The sequence below is a fragment of the Zalophus californianus genome, chromosome 6 (assembly GCF_009762305.2).
Source record: "Zalophus californianus isolate mZalCal1 chromosome 6, mZalCal1.pri.v2, whole genome shotgun sequence".
Lineage (NCBI taxonomy): Eukaryota > Metazoa > Chordata > Mammalia > Carnivora > Otariidae > Zalophus > Zalophus californianus.
The window spans coordinates 118,223,173-118,245,213 of record NC_045600.1 but is presented as its reverse complement, the minus strand read 5'-3'; the positions used below and the strand labels follow the sequence as shown (position 1 = coordinate 118,245,213).

Below are 22,041 nucleotides of genomic sequence, written 5' to 3'. Positions count from 1 at the left end.
TCAAGATTTATAAAAAACCTGTATTCATTTTGAAAATTACCTTATAACCCATCAAAACAGCTCAGCACTTGATGCCAACAGGTATGAAAACAAAAAAGCAATTTCAGTGTCACATGTGCAGTTAGAAAAAAACCACCACACATTAATAGATACATAATGAAAACAATCCTCTGCTGGATATAAAGAGCAATCTGAAGTGCCTAGTAACAACTTTTGCTAGGAGCTTTACCCTCACTTCTTACTTAAGATAGTGAGAATAAAACTTATTTTGTTTCCTTTCCAAGCTGATCTGATAAACAGCAAATTCAAGTTGTATACCTGTCAAATTTTAAAATACAATTACTTAATTCAGGGGGGAAAATAGGCTCAATGTTAATATAGAGACAGCCAAAAAAGTCATCTCCACTTACCTCTGTGCAGTCATTCAGAAGGGACACTGTGGTGTCAGTGGGGTTAATATTGATTGTCTTCAGTTCAATTAGATTATTTAGCGAATTTCCGCCTAGGGGGAAGAAGGAAGATAAAGGAATCAGACAAAGGAGTTTTTATCATATGAGAGAACATACTGAGTAAACTAATTCAATTACCTGACACCACTACCAGGGAAGGCATGTAGCTACTGTCAGCGGGATCAACTATCATTTTTAATCTATAAACAAGAACATCTGGGAAAATCTCCAAACGAATCCAATGCTTAAAAAAAAAAAAAGATTCTCAGTTAATAAAATTCAGCCATATCTTAGCTATTAAAACAGTGTCACTAAAGCTTGGATCTACATGACATTATCCATATATATGATACGGCCTGAGAGAGAGGAGTATTCTATTCCACTACTTACTTGTTTATTAAAAGAAAGTCTCACTCTAAACCCCAGAAATTATTTGTTTACAGACTCCTGATCTAGGGTGGCCCCCTTATACCCATCAAGGAGTGGGTAATAGAAAATACTAGAGTCAAGATGGAAAAATAGCCCCTCTCTCCAAGTCTGACCACGAGTTCAGATGATGGGCCCCCACACTTGAGTGCAATTACGGTAACATTCCAAAGAGCAATACCTATTTGTTCAGATATATTAGAAAAACTGCTCACCAGAAGAATCTGAACTCATTTTATGTGGGAGAGTAACAAAAATAACAGCACCCTATTACACCCTCTATCAATTGGTCAATTAGATAAAATCTATTACATACATCATTTAAAATCTCTGACAATTAAAATTGGATAGTTTATTACTCAGTAGCTTTAAAAATAATTATGAACTAAAATGTAAAATCAGTACTGACAGGTGCTATCTCAGTATAACTTGGTAGGTTTTTCAAAGAAGCTTAAAAGGTAAAGCCATCTAAATAAAAGCATTTCTGGAAGTGTCCACATGGCACACTACCTTTCCTTGTGAACCAGATGACTGCCAGCAGGGCTCACTGCCATCAATAAGACGAGAAGCCTGGTTCACAGAGGACGACACATTTAGGCTCTTTACCATCCGGGACCAGCTATCCAGGAGCATTCCTGGCTGACTGCTGTGACAACGCTTCAGCTGTTTTCCAGAACGGCCACAAAATATTGCAGACTGCCCTATTTAATGGTGGTGGAACAGTGTTAATACGTGTAGGGCAAAACCTTCCCAACCAAGAAATAAAGAATACTATATAGTGATGAGCTTCCTGCTTCAAGAAAATAATAAGTTTTCAAATTAAAAGAAACTAATAGCCTGGGTGACTCAGTCGGTAAAAAATGTGAATCTTGATTTCGGCTCAGGTCGTGGTCTCAGGATCATGAGATCAAGCCCCACGTCAAGCTCCATGCTGGGTGTGGAGCCTGCTTAAGATTCCCTCTCTCCCACTCCTTCTAACCCTCTTCCAACCCCCCTTGACCCAGGGCTGGCTTGCTCACTCTTAATTAATCAATAATAAATAAATAAATAAATGGAACTAATAAATACCTAAAACGGCTTCAAAAATCCCAATGTATTTTATACCAATTTATGAAATGAAGTTCATATAATGTTATGATTTATTCTACTTGACTCTCAAGTAACAACAGAGTGATGTATTTCCAGATGGAATGGTACACAGAAACCGAGGTGGGGGAGATGTAGAGTTCAGTAACAGTCCTAACAAAAAACATTCTTATTAAAAATGCTGTTGCAGGGGCGCCTGGGTGGCTCAGTCGTTAAGTGTCTACCTTTGGCTCAGGTCATGATCCCGGGGTCCTGGGATCGAGCCCCATATCGGGCTCCCTGTTCCGCGGGAAGCGTGCTTCTCCCTCTCCCACTCCCCCTGCTTGTGTTCCCTCTCTCGCTGTGTCTCTCTCTGTCAAACAAATAAAATCTTTAAAATAAAAATAAATAAATAAATAAATAAATAAATAAATATGCTGTTACAGGGTGCCTGAGTGGCTTAGTCCGTGAAGCATCCAACTCTTGGTTTCTGCTCAGGTCATGATCTCAGAGTCGTGGGATTGAGCCCCATGCTCAGCATGGAGTCTACTGGGGATTCTCTTTCACCCTCTCTCTCCCCCCTTACTTGCACACATGCAGGCGCCCTTTCTCTCTCTTTCTCTAAAATAAATAAATAGAATCTTTTTTTTTTAATGCCGTTACCAATACAAAGCAAAAACAAATCTGCAGAGTTTCTACTTCCACGAATGGCAAATCTGGAAATTCATCTAGCCCTCCCATTGAGGACAACTAAAAGAAGCAGATAAAACATTTAAAGATGAATAAATCTTAAAAGTATCAGAAATAACAAGATGGGAAAAATTATGAGACCAGAATCTGAGGAAGGCTAAGTGAATAGAGATGTCCAGATGAGCAATGCTATGTATCCGAAGCTACTCTTCCCTGATGGTAACTGTCAGTAAGGAAAGCCTCCAAAAAAAGAAAAAAAGAAAAAATGCTACTTTTCAAAGCCTGGGGTAGGGGAGAGGGGGAACCAGGACCTGGAGTCCAGCGCCCACCAGAAGAGAAGGGGATAGCCATAAAAAACCCCACACTTTGGGTTAGGATCCCAACAGGAAAAATCCCAAGAGGAAGATTAACTATGCAGTGCTGTTTATTTTTAAAGATTATAGCTTAGCATGAAATATCTCATTCCATGAAACTGGACTGAGATGAGCCCAGATAGTTAGTTACCCCAATTACCTAGAAGACCAACCCTCCCTCCTCTAATCTCTGGAGAATAATAATATCTTCGGCCTCAAATGGATCCAAGAAATAATTTTTTAAATATAATGTCCAGTACATAATGGCGTATGAGACTAGATAACATGACTAAAAAAACTACCAGAAATAACAGACAACAGAAAGAGATCCACAGAGTCTACAGATACTAGAGTTATAAGACACAGGTTTTAAAATAACCATACTTGTTATACGAAAACAATGAATTGTAGATCACTACATCAAAAACTAATGATGTATCGTATGGTGACTAACATAACATAATAAAATAAAATTTAAAAAAATAAAATAAAATTTCATCTTCCTGCCCTCAAAAAAAATAAAATAACGATACTTACTTATGTTTGAAAAGACACTATTTCAACAGAGAATTGAAAACTATTTTTAAAAACAAAGATTAGAACTGTTAAATACAGTAATTAAAATTATAAGAATTCAATGAATAGGTTTACTAGCAGACTAGACTCAGATGAAAAGAGAATTACTAAACAATACCTAGAATGAAAAACTGAGGAGCAAAAGCTTAGAAAATATAAGTGAGAAGGTGAAAAGACTTACAGGATAGAGAGAAGGTCTGACACAGGTGGAAGAGGAGTCCCAAAACTAGAAGAGCTAATAGGACAACAGACAATATTTGAAGAAATACTGACTGACTGAAAAACTTCCAGAACTGACAAAAGATATCAAGCCACAGATTTTTTAAGAAGTCCTGCTTTGAAAGTTGCTGAGAGTAGATCTTAAATGTTCTTACCTACCCAACACACACACACACACAGGTAATTATGTGAGATGATGGATTTGTTAACTAACCAACTAACCTCATTGTGGTAATTATTTTGCAATATATACATGTACCAAATCATCATACTGTACATCTTAAGCTTACACAATGTTATATGTCAATTATAGCTAAATAAAACTAGAAAAAATAAAGAAAATAAAAATACAGAGTCCTGCTAACCCCAAGGAAGATAAATGAAAAGAAACACATTTCTATGCACATGTAAAATTTGTGTAAGATAAAAACAAAAAAGTATCTCAAAAACAAACTAAGAGGAAATACAAAAATTGATTAGCTTTAATGGAACAATAACTGTACTTCCAGCTGACTTCAACAGAAATAATATAAGCTGAATTACAATGGAATAATATTTTTAAAGAAAATTCCTACCAAAAGTATTTTTCTAAAATGGAGAAGAGGGCGCCTGGGTGGCTCAGATGGTTAAGCGTCTGCCTTCGGCTCAGGTCACGATCCCAGAGTCCTGGGATCGAGTCCCACATCGGGCTCCCTGCTCCTTGGGAGCCTGCTTCTCCCTCTGCCTCTCTCTCTCTCTCTGTCTCTCATGAATAAATAAATAAAATCTTTAAAAAAAAATAAAATAAAATAAAATAAAATGGAGAAGAAATAAGACATTTTCAGACACACAAAAATGTAATTCATAACCACAGAAATGCATTAAGGAAAATATTAAGGGCTAATATTCAGGTATGAGAAAAATGATGATAGATAAAAAATGAGACATAGAAAAAATGAAATATTAAGTATGCGAAAAAATCTAAATACTGGCTATATATAATAACAATACTATGTCTTGTATGTTAAAAATGTGTATGTGTAAAATTGTAAAACACAATAAAAACATGACAATTTTAAATCAGAAGAGGCTAAATAAAGTTAAAGGGATCTAAGGTCCTTGCACTGCTTAGGAGAGAATAAAAATACTAAATAATATTAGATTTTGTAAGTCAAAAATGGATGTTTAAATATTCTGAGTAACTACTGTTAAAAAATGTGTATAACATATACACTACTTATATAGATTAAACATATACTAAAAATGTGTGTAACTTCTAAGCCAAAAAGTGGGGAGGGGCTGGGGTGTTAAATAATATAAAACTTATCAGCCCAAATGAAGATGGAATATAGAAGAATAGAGAACAGGCCGAACAAATAAAAAACACTGAGAAGTGGTCAATTTAAATAAAAATACATCAGCAATTGCTTTAAATACCTAAATGATCCATATGAAAGACAAACATCATCATATTGGAATTTAAAAAAACTATTTACAACTTATAAGAAATATATCGAAAATACAGGAATACACAATGATTGAAGGTTAAAGGCTAAAAAATGATACACTAAGGGATGCCTGGGTGGCTCAGTCGTTTAAGTGCCCAACTCTTGATTTTGGCTCAGGTAATGATCTCAGGGTCCTGGAATCAAGCCCAGTGTCAGGCTCTGTGCTCAGCAGTGAGTCTGCTTGAGATTCTAACTCTCCCTCTGCCCCTCCCCCCTCACATGCACTCTCTTCTCTCTCTCTAAAATAAATAAATCTTTAAAAATAGTAAACAAATAAAGATACACTAAGTAAACGCTAACTTTGCCAAAGAACTGCAGGAGGCTCTTTTTTTTGGCGCACATAAAGCATTTATAAAATCCCATCACATACTAAGTTATATAATCATACACAAGTTTCAAAAAGTGTCAAAGGTCAATCAGGATACATACTCTGAATGCAATGCAGAAACCAGTAAAATTGCTGATGTGTTTGGAAATTTAAAAACCAATGAATACAAAAAAATAATTCTCAGGGAATTTTAAAAATACTTTGAAATAAGTAACGAACTATCACTATATAGCAGTAGTGCAGGATACAGCTTAAGCCTTGCTTAAAAACAAATTTAAAAATCTTTTTAAGCTCATATATTAGAAAAGACAGAGTGAGAAAATGAGATAAACATTAACCTCAAGAAGACTGGGGTGGGGGGGGGAATCAAGTTAAACCCAATTCCATAGGAAAAAGAAAGAAATAATAAAGATATGAGAAATAGCAAAAAAGCCAAAATTTCTCTCTCTGAAAAGACTAATTAAACTGATAAACCCATGGCAGGCCGATCAAGAAAAAAGAAGAAATTATTCTAAGTTAGCCTTGAAAAGGAGCTAACACTAGATTCTATAAATCCCCCACAGTAGAGAATAATACAAATTAGATAGAACTAGATAGGAACTTCCTCAACATGAGAAAGACTATTTATGAAAAACCCACAACTAACATTATACTCAATAGTGAAAGACTAAAGCTTTCCCCCTAAATTCAGGAACAAGACAAGGATACCCACCTTTTCTACTTCTATTGAACTTAGTACTGGAAAAACTAGCTAAAGCAGGAAAAAGGAATATAAGGCACCCAAATTGGAAAGGAATAAGTAAAATCATTTTGGTTCATAGATAACATGATCTAATATGTAGAAAACCCAAAAGAAACCACACCAAAAAAAACCACAGTAGACAATAAATAAAATTCTGCCAAGCTGCTGGATATTAATTCAACACACAAAATGTGCTGAAAGTGTAGTGTATATTTCTCTATACTAGCAACAAACATTCCAGAAGGGAAATTAAGAATTCCGTTTAATATGGCATAAAAAATACTTAGAAATAAATTTAATCAAGAAGGTACAAGACTTGATACACTGAAAAATCACAAAACATTGCTGAAAGAAAAATTGCAGAAAGAAGGTCTAAGTAAATGGAAAAGATATCCTTTGCTCATGGACTGGAAAACTTAATATTATTAAAATGACAATTCTGCCCAAATCAATATACAAATTCAATGCAAATGCAATTCCTATAAAACTATTGCTTACCAAAGTAGAAAAATCCATCCCCAAATTTATACTGAATTTCAAAGGATACCAAATAGTCAAATCAATCTTGAAAAACAAGAACAGATTTGGAGGGATTCACACTTCCCAATATCAAAACTTACTACAAAGCTAACATAATCACAATGTATGGTTTGCTACTAGCATGAGGATAGGCAAATAGACCAATAGAACAGAACTGGGAGCCTAAAAATAAACTCTCACATCAATGGTCAGTTGATTTTCAAAAAGGGTGCCAAGACCATTCAATGGTGAAAGGACAGTCTTTTCAGTAAGTAGTGTTGGGAAACTGGATGCACACATGTAGAAGAATGAAATTGAACTCTTAGTACATAAATTCAAAATGGATCAAAACCTAAGTTTAAGAGCTAAAACTATAACCCCTTAGAAAGAAAAACAGGTGCTAATCATGACTTTGGATGTAGCAATGGTCTCTTAAATGGACACAGAAAGCAAATATGACACCAAATGCACAGGCAACAAAAGAAACAATAGATAAAATGGACTTCATTAAAATTAAAAACTTACGCATCACTGAATCCTATCAAGAAAGTGAAAAGATAACCCAAAGAATGGGATGACATATTTGCAAATCACCTGACATGGTTCAATGTGCAGAATATTTAAAGAATTCCTTTTTCTTTTTTTTTTTTTAAGATTTTATTCAATCGAGAGTGCAAGTGAAAAAGCACAAGCCTGGGGAGCAGCAGAGGGACAAGCAGACTCCCCACTGAGCAGGGAGCCCGATATGGGGCTTGATCCCAGGACCCTGAGATCATGACCTGAGCCAAAGGCAGACACTTAACCGACTGAGCCACCCAGGTGCCCCTTAAAGAATTCCTAAAACTCAACATCAAGACTTTAAAAGTGGGCAAAGGACTTAAATAGACATATCCCCCAAAAAGATATATAAATGGTCAAAATGACATGAAAACAGGCTCAATGTCATTTGTCATTAGGGAAACTGAAATGAAAATCACAAGATAATACTTCTCACCCATTAGGATGGCTGTAATTTAAAAAAACATGAAAAATAACAAATGTTGGTGAGGACATGGAGAAATTGGAATCCTTATCTACTGCTGGTGGGAATATAAAATGGTACAGCCACTCTGGAAAACAGTTTGGAGTTTCCCCAAAGAACTACCATATGACCCTGCAATTCCACTCCCAATTTTAAAAACAAGAACTCAAACAGATCTGTACACCAATGTTCACAGTAACATTATTCATAATAGCTGAAAGGTAGAAAAAATCCAAATGTTTGTTAATAGATGAACAGATAAACAATATGTGGCATGTATGAAAGATTATTCAGCCATAAAAAGAAATGAAGTTCTGACACATGTTACAACATGGAAAAAACACTGGAAACATAATCCTTAGTAAAATAAGCCACACGCAAAAAGGCAAATTTTGGTTCCACCTATATGTGGTACCTGGTGTCATCAAATTCACAGAGACAGGAAGCTGATTCCCAGGGACTGGGGGAGGGGAAAATGGGGAATTACCGCTTAATGGTACAGAGTTTCTGTCTGGAGTGGTGAAAAAGTTTTGGAAATAGATAGTGGAGATGTTGTGCAACATTCTCTGAACTGTACACTTCAAAGTGATTAAAATGGCGAATTTTGTGTTGTACATATTCTGCCATAATAAAAAAAGATATAATAAAAGACATATATCTATCCAATTCCACACCCCATGCAACAAAACATTTATTAGTTTCTTGAGACCCTTTCAATGTTATTTATGGAAATACAAGCAAACAAACCCTGTTATTCTAATGCCCATAGCCCCCCATTGCTTGAAAAAAAAGATAGCAAGTTTTCAAGTGTGTGCATCTTTCTTGTTTTATTGTGCACAATGTGCAGTGCTCACTCTATAAACATGAACTTTAAAGAGCAAACTAAATAACATACCTGTGCACAATAATGATTTCATTAATAATATTTTAATGAAAAAGAGCATAACCATTCTACCATACCTGGTTCATTTATTCTGCCAAACGTATGCCTAGTGTTGTGTTTTCTGGTCTTGAAACAGGTTTCACAAAAATCAAAGTCATCACAGTTCCTGCATTTGAATCTAGATCCATTGATAGGAAACATCTGACAGCCATCACACCTATTTTTAAAACAACCAGTGCGTTGATAAGAAAAAGATAACGTCATTTATTAAATTAAGACAATTTATTAAATTTAATTCCAAAGAAAACTATTCCTCCCAAACAAATCTAGCAATATAAAAATTAACTCACGTAACCCCAGGATGAACACTAGGCACCAACTCCATTTCTGACAACAGCCCAGTCCAGTGAGACTGCTGAGGAAAGTCGACAATGACATCTTTTCCATTTGCACTGAAAGCTAGGACACAAAAGAAACTGCTGAAACATCTTAGTCACCAATAAAAGCCTAACGTTAAAAATTTAAACTATACCTAATCATATGATAAATATATTGTAGTTATTTACGTTTTACAAAGAGTAGTTCTCTTTTAGAGAGACATACCAAGATACTTACGGATGAACTAACACATGACCTCAATCAGGGATTAGCTTCAAAATAATCAAGGGAGGGAAACATGGATGAAACAACTTTGGCCAGGGGTTAACAACTATTAAAGCCAAGTGATGGGCACAAGGAGGTTCTTTATGCTATATTCTCTACTTTTGTATATGTTTGAAATTTTCCACAATAAGTTTGTTTCTTTTTTTTAATTACATCAAGTCAAAACTCCATTTAGTATCTTAGGAAATAAAAATCACAACAATAATGTTAAGAGATCTCTTGTCCTTTGGTGAGAACACTCTGCTACTCAAACATTAACTTTTGAACCAAGTTCTTATTTTTAAAATTTATGTGTTTTGACTTATAAAGCTTTTAAGAACCTCTTAAGTAAAGAAACATGTTAAAGTAAAATGTTAAATAAGCCATTTGTTCTTATGTAACTTGAGACATTCTAACACTCCCACACACTGGGGGAAGCACCACCATTATGGCCATTTCTAATCTAAGCTATTCAACTGTAAGAGTTTTGTACAAGGTTCAACAAAACAGGATCTCTTTATGGCCTTAAAAGAGTTTAAAGATAAAATAAAACCAGATGCATTTTAATTACTTCTCATGCAATTGTTAAAATGGACATAGGATAACTTTTAAAGTATACCATGTTTGATCTGAAATCTCAATAAGATCACATTAAATATAAACTGAAAAGAATTTTGTGTTTCCAGTTCTTAACTCACATTATTTGCACATTTCCATTTCTTAAATTTAGTCCTAAATTTTATTATAGCAGAAAGGAGAGAGAGACAGAAATAGTCCCCAACTGAGGGAGTTGGCCACTCACACATAGGCCATTTGGCAGAATGACAGAACCAGTTTACAGAACACCAACATCAAACAAGGTTACCCTGTGACTGTGACACATCAAGACAAAAGCAAAACCACTCTTTAGTCAGTCTGATCAAGTTCAAATCTAATCCAAAGCACAAACACAATCAGATACCCTCCCTAACCCCCAACGTCCCCCATCCTGGTTAGTATGAACAATTGCTTCCTTGCTAACCATTAACTCCATCCTAGCTCCATTTTTTTCCTGCCTTATAGATTAATATTTATTAAGATACCCATTCTTAGAATTACCCCACTCCTTTGAACCCTTCCCAAAATACCCAACACAAACCCCATTAGTCCTTTGTTATACCCACTTATGGAAACACCTCATTTTCCAGGGTATGCATCCTCCCGAGTGGTAATGAGTTAATAAACCTGACTCTGTTCAACTATAGGTGTGTTCCTGGACTAGAGAGCACTGACAAGCAAAAAAAACAATGCTATTTATATATTATAGGCTTTCTTCATACTTGTTTTTCTTGCACTTGAATGAAAAAATGTGAGTTTATTACATTAGCTGATGAAAAGCTAGTATCTGGAATTTTGTTGCCTGGATAATATTACCTTTCACAACCCCCACACTTTGATGAGTCACAGATCCCCACTTGTATTTTGGTGTGGTGACTGAGGCTTTGACGCGAACTTTATCACCAATCTTTATGTGAGATGGAGAACTTGGTGGAGGATAGCCTAGAGATTACAATAATAAGTAAACTATAATTAGTATTTATTCCTGAGAACTCTGTCTCTACTTAAGAAAAAGCAAAAGAACTCAAGAATGGGCTTACCAATAAGTTCCACATGAATATACCTAACCCAGTAAGTGCCTCCTTTCTGCTGCCAATCACACTGAACATTGAGGTCATGTAGTCCATCTCTATCCAATTTGATAACTTTGCCCACATCTCCTTCACACACTTCTTCATATGTTCGACAGCATCTAACCATCATTCCCACCTAAGATTAAAATTAAAATCCAATCCAGTGTATAGATGAAATGAACAATTATAAGTAGCATTATTCTCTAAGAAAGGATTTCCTCTAGCACCCAAAGTGTACTCTTAAAATCATTTTACACTAAAAGGAACCAGGGCTCTTTAGAAAACTGGCTGGCTGAAGGTCTGGGGCAGGAAATATATAAATGAACATGGATCAACTTGCGCCATAAAGCAAGGGAGCTCTCAAAGATCAAAGTGTTCATTCAAAAGAACAACTTGATCAATAGGACTAATGGTTGAAACACATCAAATCCTTATCAGCCAATAAATTCATCACAATGATAATAAGCAAAATTTCTTGGTCACCTTTGTAAGTTCCATGGCACCAATTTACCATTCTGAAAATTGATAAAGCAAAACTAAAACAAAACAAGCATTTATTCTGCCTTTCCTATATAAAATGTATTATAAAGAGTAACTAGAGTTGATTTAAAAAGAGTTCTTCAAAGAATAAACTCCAGCTAATAAATTTGGAAGGCATGACAAAGTTAGAAAACCACTATTGTGCAAGCCCTCATGATGAGTCTAGGTGATGACATGAATGGCTATCAAAGCACAAAAATGAACAATAGAGAACTCCTTAGCAGATGGAAGTACACTAAAAAGACCTAACCCACAACACTGCATGCTGGTCCATATGATGCATTCATGCCTAAGACACTGCCTGAGTCCAAGAGCTCCCCTCAACCCCACCAGACCTCATTCTGACTTTACAGGAAATGCAGAGGAGGGAAGGAGGAAGATGTGATCCAACAAAGTTTAGCCACAAATAAATGACATGAAAAGGAGAAAAAAAAGGGGGAAACTGTTCTAGGTTAAAAGACACTTCAGAAAGACATCACCCAAATGTAAGGTGTATGACCTTGTTTGATCCAAATTCAAAAATATTACTGTTTTAAAAAGCAATTTCTGAGAAAACTGGGGAAATCTGAGCAAGCACTGGGTATAAGATGATATTATGGAATTATTGTTTATTTTGTTACCTAATGTTAGGTAACAGTAATGTTGTTATGTTAAACAAATCCTTTATCAGGTTGCCTGGCTGGCACACCCAGTAAAGCATGGGACTCTTGATCTTGGGGTCGTGAGTTTAAGCCCCACACTGGGCATACAGCTTACTTTAAAAAAAAAAAAAAAAAGACAAATCCTTTATCTATTAGGACTACATATTGACATATTTACAGATGAAATGAGATGATTTCTGGGATTTTCTCTTAAGTATGCTAACCAGAAAAGAATTAAAACAAGAAAAGAAAGGATTTAAGATGCATAAAGGACTATATAAAGAGCCTAACTAGATTTTAAAAATTAGCTGGCAATAAAAATTGTCTAAGAAAAAGAAGCAAAAATAGATTTTTTAAGGGTCCAAATGGGGATAATTGAGAAGCACATATGTCTGTGCCATGTCGTTACGGACAAACCACCTTTTGCTCTCTAGCTCTGGCACCCCTTGTTCATCTTCTGTTCCTCTGTCCTCTACTCCAGTGACAGTGGCCTCCTTGCTGGGGGCTATGCCCTCCCCCAGCAGGCTTCTGACTTTCTAAGATGCTCAAACACTACTGACTGGAAACCTGAGTAAAGCTCCAGGCTAAGACATTTACTCACCTGAATATTCTCTCTCACATACACAGCATAATCATCATTACTCAAGAAATCAGCTCGTTTTTTGTACGTCTGGCTCTCTGTCACAACAGCACCAGTAGACTACAAGAGATAAATATTTTTTTTAAAAATTGTGAGCCAGATAAACCTACTTAAAAAGAAGTATGTGAAATCTTTAATATTAAAAAATAAAGTATGAAATATTATGCTGTATTTTCACTATAAAATTCTTCATTTTAAAAATATTAAACAATATAGTAAACAGAATGAATATGAAAAGCTAAAAGTGTGGAAAATTTGAGACATTGCCAAATTAATCCCATGAAATGATTTACTTAAATCAGAAGTCACTGTGTCATATAAAACATGCTTTTTAAATAAAGCATAGTCTAATGGCTACCCAACATCATTAGATGTTGGAACAAGGGTCTGCTTTAAAGTTAAAGTAATTAAGGCACAGAAAACCCAGTCAGCACTTAGCAGCTTCATTATGTGTGCGGAAGAACCGCAAAGAGGTCCCATGGAACAGCATGCAGGAAACCCAGAGCACAGATCAGGTTGACACAAGAGGTGGAGCAACCACACAGGAGGCACTGACCACAGCGTAGGCCAAGTCATCCACATCTTCCACCACCTCCTCATCTGAACACTCCTCAGACCCTGTGTCTGCATCCGAGAGATCTGTGACCTGCACATCAGCATGGTCCAGCAGCCACCCAACCAAGGCCTCCACGCCTACAAGCAAGCACACAGTGCACCCACAGTGAGGATCCACAGCACCAGCCTGCCTGCAGGCTGCTGATGTTAGCATTTTAAGGTAAACCTACAAACAAATGTGTGGGCCACAGTAAGTGAAGCACCCACAAGGAAAACAATATACCTGGCAAGCCAGCAGCATTCCCAGAGGCACCAGTGAGTGACTTCAGCGCAAACTCTATGTTCCTTCTAGGAAATCCCATTTCCATGAGCTGAACCACAATAGGCAGAGCAGGGGCAGGTGACTGTTTGCGCTTCTTTGCTCTGACAGGGCGAACATGCTGTACAGGGACAGGCGTTGTGGCCTCACTGGAGCTGCAGTCTTCAAACACTGGGCTCGACGGGTGAGTAGACTCCACAGCCAAACACTGACATACAGCCAGAGCTGCAGCCTGGACAAATGAGAGTGGAGCTAGGAGGTTTATAAAAATCAAGAGACTGGGGTGCCTGGCTAGCTCAACTGGTAGAGCATGCGGCTCTGGATCATGGGGTCGTGAGTTCAAGCCCCACCTTGGGTGCAGAGCCTACTTTAAGAAAATAAATAAAAAATATTTTTTAAGAAAAGTCAAGAGTCTTAAGCAGTCTAAGAAAATGGAAATTACGAGCTTCTACTATGAAATGCAGTACAAAAGTAGAGGAAACTCAGACTTACATGTGTTATTTTTAAATGAATGGATAAAATATGTTAACAAACAACAAAGACAACTTTCATAGTTTAATGCAGCGGAAAGATGTGATGGTCAAGTAACTCCTGCTTCATCATGCACAGCACCCAGTAAATTAGCCAATTATCAATGTAATTAAAGAAAACATCACAGCCACTCTGAGTAGGAAACAAGCTGAGCAAGTTAAATGCAGAGTGAGTGGAGCTGGATGGGAAGGTAGGAGTCCCTGACCACCCCCCATGACCAGGCAGTGTCCACAGTCTCTTGCTCTTTTCCTCTGTAAGATAAGCCAGAGATGACATGGGATTCTTTCATGTACCATCAAGTCAACTCTCAGTGATTCACAGGTAAAAGAACCACTCTGAGTTAAACATGGTATAAAAAATAAGGGAAATAAGAAATACTGGGAAACAAATTACAATCAATCAATGAACGTATGCATTGCTGGGGTCTATAGTTGGGACTTCCCACCTCCAGTACATACAACCCTTTCCCTGAACTACTTGAAACTCTCTGCTCCTCATCTCCAGTTATTCTCATAGCGCCTAAGACTTGCTTTTTTTTTTTTTTAACTGAGCATGTGAGGAAGAAATTAAGAAGAAACCAAGGACTCCCTTAGCCTTTCAGTGCTTAGGAAGTGTCAAAAACCAAAGGTTTGCTGTGAGGTGTGAATAACTCAGAAGTGACAGGCTTCATCCTAAAAGCTTACAATTCTAAACTAGACTGAGTTAGAAGTTCTGGTGATGGGGACTTAGGGTGCACTGGACTAAGTCTCTACTAATAATAACTATGAACCCTGAACAAAATATTTTCAAAAACTGTTTGAAGGTCCTGGAGAACAGCTAAAGCAATCAAAACTGGAATAGGTACAACCTTTGACCACAAGGGAAACCAGCATGCAAGCTGACAGGGCAGTGTTTATTAGACTACAATCAGAGGCTGGAATTCAGTCCTGCCAGAGCAATGAGAAGTGAGGGAGAAATCATAAAATATGCATACAGACTATCCCAAATTACTGACTGATTCCAAAACTGAGCATTTGTGGGACCCTGAAGAACCCAGCATAAAGGAAATGCTGGAAGGCTAGAGGGATTCTACAGCTACCCAGTGCTAGGGAGACAGTCTGAGGTCCCAGTCCAACCAAGTTAGATGGAGTTGGTCAAGGTGCAGAGGTTCCCACTGAAACCTCAAAAAAGATTCTAAATCCTATAGAATGAGAACACAGAAACCAGGTCTAGGTGCAAAACAAAAATAAACCACAACAAAAAAAGTCTAGAACCAAGTTCTCAAAGGATTGGGGAGAACTGTCAGGTAATGAACCATCTATGAGAATAAAATTCCACATTCTCCAGAAAACGTTGACAGAACACAGAGGCAATACAAAGTAACATGTGAAACTTCTGGAATACATTAACAACTACAGATATGTAAAGAAGCAGAACCAGTAACTGATTATAATCAAGAGAAAAAAACTGCCAATAGTAGCAGACTGACAGCTGGCCCAAGTGGTAAAATTACCAAACAAGAAATTTAACACAACTATCAGGAACATGTTTTAAATATACATACAGTAAAAAATACAGAGTGAAGAGATAACTGTCAGGAGAGCTTTACAGAACTATAAAATAAGGATCCAAATGGAAATAGGAGACCTGAAAATACAAAACAAAGAATTTCTTAGATGGCTTACAGCAGATTTAGACCCAACAAAGCAGAACAGCCTGACCCTGAAAACAGATCAATACAGTTAGCCAAGCTGATTAACCAAAAGAAAGACCTACAAAACAAACAGAAATGCATTAATCTTTCTTAGCAAAGAACAAAATGAGAACAGAACAGGAAAAAATGGTTATTAAGTTTCCAAATTTGGTGGGGGGAAAAATATCAAGCCATAGATGCACATAACTTAAATGTACCCCAAGAAGATGAAGCAAAAAAATACATACACATCTTAGTCAAATTGCAGAAAAATAAAACAAACAAACAAAAAAAATCATGAAATATTAAATGCAGCCAAAGGGGGAGAAAAAGGCATTTCATACAAACAATAAGAATGATGGTTGAGGGGCGCCTGGGTGGCTCAGTCGTTGAGCGTCTACCTTCAGCTCAGGTCATGATCCCAGGGTCCTGGGTTCGAGCCCCGCATCAGACTCCCTGCTCTGCAGGAGGCCTGCTTCTCCCTCTCTCACTCCCACTGCTTATGTTCCCTCTCTCACTGTGTCTCTCTCTGTCAAATAAATAAATAAAATCTTTAAAAAAAAAAAAAAAGAATGATGGTTGAGGGGCTCGTGTGTGGCTCAGTCAGTTAAGTGTTTGCCTTCCACTCAGGTCATGATCTCAGGGTCCTGGGATGGAGCCCCACATCGGGCTCCCTGCTCACCAGGGAGTCTGCTTCTCCCTCTCCCGCTGCCCTTTCCCTCTACTAGTGCTTGCTCCCTCTCTCTCTGTCTCAAATAAATCAATAAAATCTTTAAAAAATTAAAATTAAAAAAAAAAGAATGATGGTTGAATTTCCATCAGAATCAATAGAGACAGACGAAACAATGAAAGATCTCTCTTTATGGGGAGCCTGGGTGGTTCAGTTGGTTAAACGGCTGCCTTCAGCTCAGGTCATGATCTCAGGGTCCTGGGATGGAGCCCCATATTAGGCTCCCTACTCAGTGGGGAGTCTACTTCTCCCTCTCCCTCTGCTTCTCTCTCGCTCGCACTCTCTCTCTCAAATAAATGAATAAAATCTTGAAGAAAAAAAGATCTCTCTTTGCTACAACAGTCCTTCTCAATTCTTAAAGGATAACTCTTGCATTTCCCTCTACATCTTTCGTCTTAACACTGGGCACCTCCCAGTGTGATTCCAGGTTGCCTTCTGTCCAATTCACTCTTCAATTGCTCTCAGTGTCCTCTTTTTATCTCTACAGGTGACCAGAAGCGCTGCCACACTGTAGCCACTTTAACCTGAACTCTCATCTTAGTGGTTTTCAGACCTAACAAGTAGTTGGCATTCAGACCGCACTGCTCCCTATCCTCATGCCCAACATTTCTTGCCTTCTCCCTTTGCACTCCACCTTCCTCCCACCAGATTGCTGTCAGCCCTCCCATCGAACTGATGCAGCTGCTTCCTCACTCCCTTAACTCCCTGCAGTCTTGGTCTCTGAGGATTTCTATTAGGGTATGTTCCGCCTGCCATATTGAGCACTCAAGGTTTTGTTTTTGAGAGTTTATCCAGAGTTTTTTATATATTACATAGAAAGAAGGATTTTTATTTTTTTTAAAAGATTTTATTTATTTATTTGAGAGAGAGCATAAGCAGGGGGAGAAGCAAAAGCAGAGGGAGAAGCAGATGCCCTGCTCAGCAGGGAGCCTGATGCAGGCTTGATCCAGGACCCCCGAGATCATGACCTGAGCCGAAGTCAGACACTTAATTGACTAAAGCTACCCAGGTGCCCCAAAAGAAGGATTTTTAGAAACATCTAATCCTTCATGCTGCAGGCCATGAAAATCCACAATACTCTTAGACCTGGTCACATGTCATATTTCTTTGGGAACTTGCCCAAAGCCCAAGCCCCAAGTTACACTGTGCAGCACATGTGCTCTGCAACAGGGCAAGGACTGCAAGCCTGGCAGCAACAGGGCATGCCCAAGAAAGCCTTTGGAGTGAGTGGAAAAAACCTGCCAGTGTAATATGCCTAGGTCTAATGGGGCTCCTTCAATAACAATATTTCCTAGAAAAAGATTACGCCATAACTATTTGAGCATCTGACCCATGTTGAATCTCATTAACTTTTTCAAATAATTCACACATATTCAAAATAAAGTTAAACTTCAGCATGCCTGGGTGACTCGGTTGGTTAAGTGTCTCTTGATTGTAGCTCAAGTTATGATCTGAGGGTCGTGAGAGCGAGCCCTGCATCAGGCTCCGTACTCAGTGCAGAGTCTGTTGTCTCTCTACCTCCCCCGGCTTGCTCTAGACTCTCTCTCTCAAATAAATAAAAATAAATAAATAAATAAATAAATAAATAAATAAATAAATAAAATCTTAAAAAAAAAAATAAGGTTAAACTTCAACTCATCCATCCTCTAACTAGTATTATAATGCTCTATGACAAACATGGTTAAAGCCTAACTAGTAATAAGAATTATTTTGGCATATCGTTTAAAATTCAGAATATATCCTTAAGAAAACACACATCTAGGAAAAATATTGTTCCCAATTTAATGTAACAGATTAAAATTGCCCAGGCTGTTACTGTACCTCTAGCTCCTGTTTGTCAAATATGGCCTTCACTGGAGATGGCTGGGTGGCCGAGGCCAGTAACTGCTGCAAGAGGATCATTGGAGGCTGCGGCCCTTCAGGAGACATGTCCCCAAGGTCAGGGGATGCAGCTCCTCCATCATCTGCATTTAAAAAACAAACAATATGAGTAAATTATATTTCAACTTCTAACATCTCTTCACTATTAAAGATAATGCATTAAACATGTTAAACCGAATAAGATCTCTACATCTTCAAGCACTGGACCATCAAAATCTTCAAGGCTCAGATATCAAAAACTAGTCTCTAAAGAATTTTCCACTCCCTGCTTTTTGGCATCTATCCTTTGTTAGTTCATGTGTCTCTTTAGAACAAAAAAAAAAAAAAAAAAGGCTACCTCTCAGATTTCTGCCTTTGGCCCAGTTCTTACACCTTCTCTTTCTTGGTGCACACTCACTGCTTCAGAAAGCCCCCCTTCTATGGACACTCCCAAGTTTGTATTTTTAGCGCTGGCTTTTCCTGCTAACCCTGTTCAGGCCATAAATTGACACCAATTCCAAATATGTTGTGTAGTCAGGGTAACATCTTTTTGTCTGTTTTAATCTGAGTAGCTTTGGGTGAAGCATTTAGCACTTCCTGTTTGCCCCAGGCCCACTGAGTCCCACTGCCTCAAGCCCACTCACCATTTGAGTTTGCTGGCTGGTTGGTGACAACTTCAACTAATCCTCTAGATCAGGGGTTGGAAAATCTTTCTCTTGAAGGGAGAGTAAACAATTCAAACTTACCACCCACATGTCTATCACAGCTACTCAACTCTGCCACTGCAGAGTGAAAGCCACCTAAGATGACATGTAAACAAGCAGGCATGGCTGGGTTCCCATAAACTTTATAAAAACACGTGGCCATGGTAATTTGTCAAGCCCTGCTCTACACAGCTCTGTCTGGAGCCCCTACTCTGTTCCAAGCATGGGATAATAACCCTGATTCAGTGTCTTCAGAGCTACTCATCAGGGTGACCAGAGAACAGCCAATCCAATTCCCTGGGCTCTGGTTTCCTGATCTTCTACAATTGTGGATTATCTTTAAGGTCCCTACTGTCTAATACAGAATAAATCTACATTTTGATTAGATTTATCTTATACTCAGCACATTAAAATTAAATTCACAATACCCTCTTAGGATTAAGAAACAAAACAAAACACCCCAAACTCCACTGTACTTCCTAATTTTTGTCAAAGGCACACCCCTCTGCCCTCCCTGTAACTCAAGCTTGAAACATCAGCCATCTTTGACTTTTCACTGGTTTCCCATGTGGTTATTATCGAAAAGACTACACTGTTAGTGTCTACTGGAACCTTCTTTCCATTTTTCATGCCTTCCCCCAGAAGACACCTTATCACTTGACAAAAAAGCAATTCTCATTTCCATGGCCTTCGTTTTTCAAATACTCCTATACCTCACTAGAAGATTTATCATCCTGAATATCAGTCCTTACCATGTGGGTCCTCACTGCAAGCTCTAAATCAAAGTTTCACCCTCGTATTCAAGGCATTCTATCACATGAATTCAGCTGACCTCTCCAGCTTTTGGCCCACATTCATCAATAAACCCTGAGCTCCTTGCAAAACGAAGTACTTCCACACTCACCCATATACTCACTGCTATGTTTGTGCCCCTACCGTCTCTTCCACCAGGACACAGCTTCCTCATCATGCTGTACCTAGGGTTTGCCACACCCTTCAAAAGCTGCCCTCCCCAGCCCTCAGCCACCAATGTCCCCAAGACACCTGTGGAACTGCAATTACACATTTCACAGGGCACTGGCCTCATACCCTGCACAGAGCCATCTGCATTCATTTTCTCTTCTCACTCTGACCCCAGAGAGTTTGGGATCATAAACAAGGACTACCTTGTTTCCCATAATACTTTAGCACATGTCTTTTAATAGTAGATAATCAAAAAGATATTTTATAACTTTGGGGGTTTTTCCTATTCTAAATGATATAAGGCTATTCTAGAAAACTGAATATAGGAAAGTATAAGGAAAATAAAGGCAGCTGAAATTCCACTGTCAAAATGTAGTAAGCAGATGAATCTATGGCATATCTACAAAGAGATATACATAGCAATGTGCTTTTTTATTTATTTTATCATTTTCACGTTCCCATGGCAATGAACATATATATGTATCATCATTGTGAATGATGCCATGGTATTCCACTGTGCAGATACACCACTCAATAATGGGCATTTAGGTGTCTCCAGTTTACAACCTAAAAACAATACCATTAAAGAAGCCATAACGAGCCTCTGTAAACACTTATCTTCATGCCTTTTCATGTGATAAATTCCCACAAGATGACTCACAGGTCAATGGAGAGATACAGAGAACAGAGAGATACAGATAATAGCTGTGTATGTGTGTGTGTGTATATGCATTTTAAAGCGTAACATTTCCTCAAATGCCCATTAGGTGGTTGTACCAACTTAAATTCCCACTAGCAATATGTTAAAGCAGTACTATTTTATATGTTTTATTTATAAACCCCCTGAGGGCCTTATTAAAATGCAAACTGATTTCTTAGGTCTGGGGTGCAGCCTGAGAGTCTGTGTGTCTAACTTGGTCCTATGTGCCATCAATGCTGCTGGTCCATGGGCCACACTTTAAATAACAAAACAGGAGAGCACTGTTTTTCCTCCCTTCCCACCAGATCCCCTCAATCTTTTGTCTTTTAAGACAACGACACTGTCATTTGCACTTCACCGATTACTGGCCAGGTTGCACATCTCTCTCATATATTTAGAAGCCATCTGTTTTCCCTTTTACAGACTATTTATTCATGTCTTTTGCCTGTTTTCTATGGGAGTACCTGCCTTCCTTACAGATCTATAAGAGCTTCCTTAAAAAGGTACCTGTATGAGCAGCTGTGACCTCCTGAACAGCTGGCTGAGACAAGATCTGCCTGAGCTGGTCCTGGTGGGAAAGCAGTGCACGGCCCGCCTTCAGAATGTACAGTTTTAACTGCTGGCACCTCAGCAGATCCAGGTCTACTTGTCCTGTGGGAGAAAAGGACTCAGCGGGAATGACACACCCTGCTTGCGCTCTTCTCACCAGCTGTATGGCCTTGGGGAAGGTGTTCTGCTTCCCGTACCAAAGTGCCATGGCTGCAAAGTGGCATAAACAATGCCCTGCCCTGTGGGAATTAGCTGGCCATGCCAAATACTGTCAGTAATGAAGGACTTGTCTTTCCCAGTGTTTTGACTAGTGCTTCTGGATAAGCATCCTCTACCTCCCCCAGGTCTTCCCCATTTCCTGCTCCCCTTGTAGCTACTTTCATGGGTTAGGGTGAGAATTAAATGGTTTAACACAGTTAGATCCATGTTAGTTATTATTAGTATAATCAAACGTTTCCCACATTGCTGAAATTTCAACTAGATACCTACGTCACAAACAAAATAGTTTCACCTTTTCTTGCCCAGACTCCTCCAAGACAGTTTTGTCGGATACTCACAACACACAGT

The 22,041-nt window shown here is 38.1% G+C and overlaps 1 protein-coding gene across 9 annotated transcripts in view; it reads right to left on the bottom strand.

The window, feature by feature from the left end:
- Positions 1-22,041, bottom strand: part of HERC2 (HECT and RLD domain containing E3 ubiquitin protein ligase 2) — a 253,448-nt gene that overhangs the window by 87,428 nt on the left and 143,979 nt on the right. For all 9 annotated transcript variants that reach the window (XR_003516092.2, XM_027572872.2, XM_027572866.2 and 6 more), the window contains 12 exons: positions 21,433-21,576; positions 18,520-18,662; positions 13,730-13,997; positions 13,448-13,584; positions 12,853-12,951; positions 11,038-11,206; positions 10,814-10,939; positions 9,109-9,217; positions 8,836-8,975; positions 1,386-1,576; positions 588-693; positions 411-502 (listed from right to left, as the gene is read on the bottom strand). Coding sequence is in view for 8 of the 9 variants with exons in the window: in XM_027572872.2 (XP_027428673.1) it covers positions 411-502; positions 588-693; positions 1,386-1,576; positions 8,836-8,975; positions 9,109-9,217; positions 10,814-10,939; positions 11,038-11,206; positions 12,853-12,951; positions 13,448-13,584; positions 13,730-13,997; positions 18,520-18,662; positions 21,433-21,576 (1,724 nt within the window). In the remaining variant the exon portion in view is untranslated. The remainder of the gene's footprint in view (positions 1-410; positions 503-587; positions 694-1,385; positions 1,577-8,835; positions 8,976-9,108; positions 9,218-10,813; positions 10,940-11,037; positions 11,207-12,852; positions 12,952-13,447; positions 13,585-13,729; positions 13,998-18,519; positions 18,663-21,432; positions 21,577-22,041) is intronic.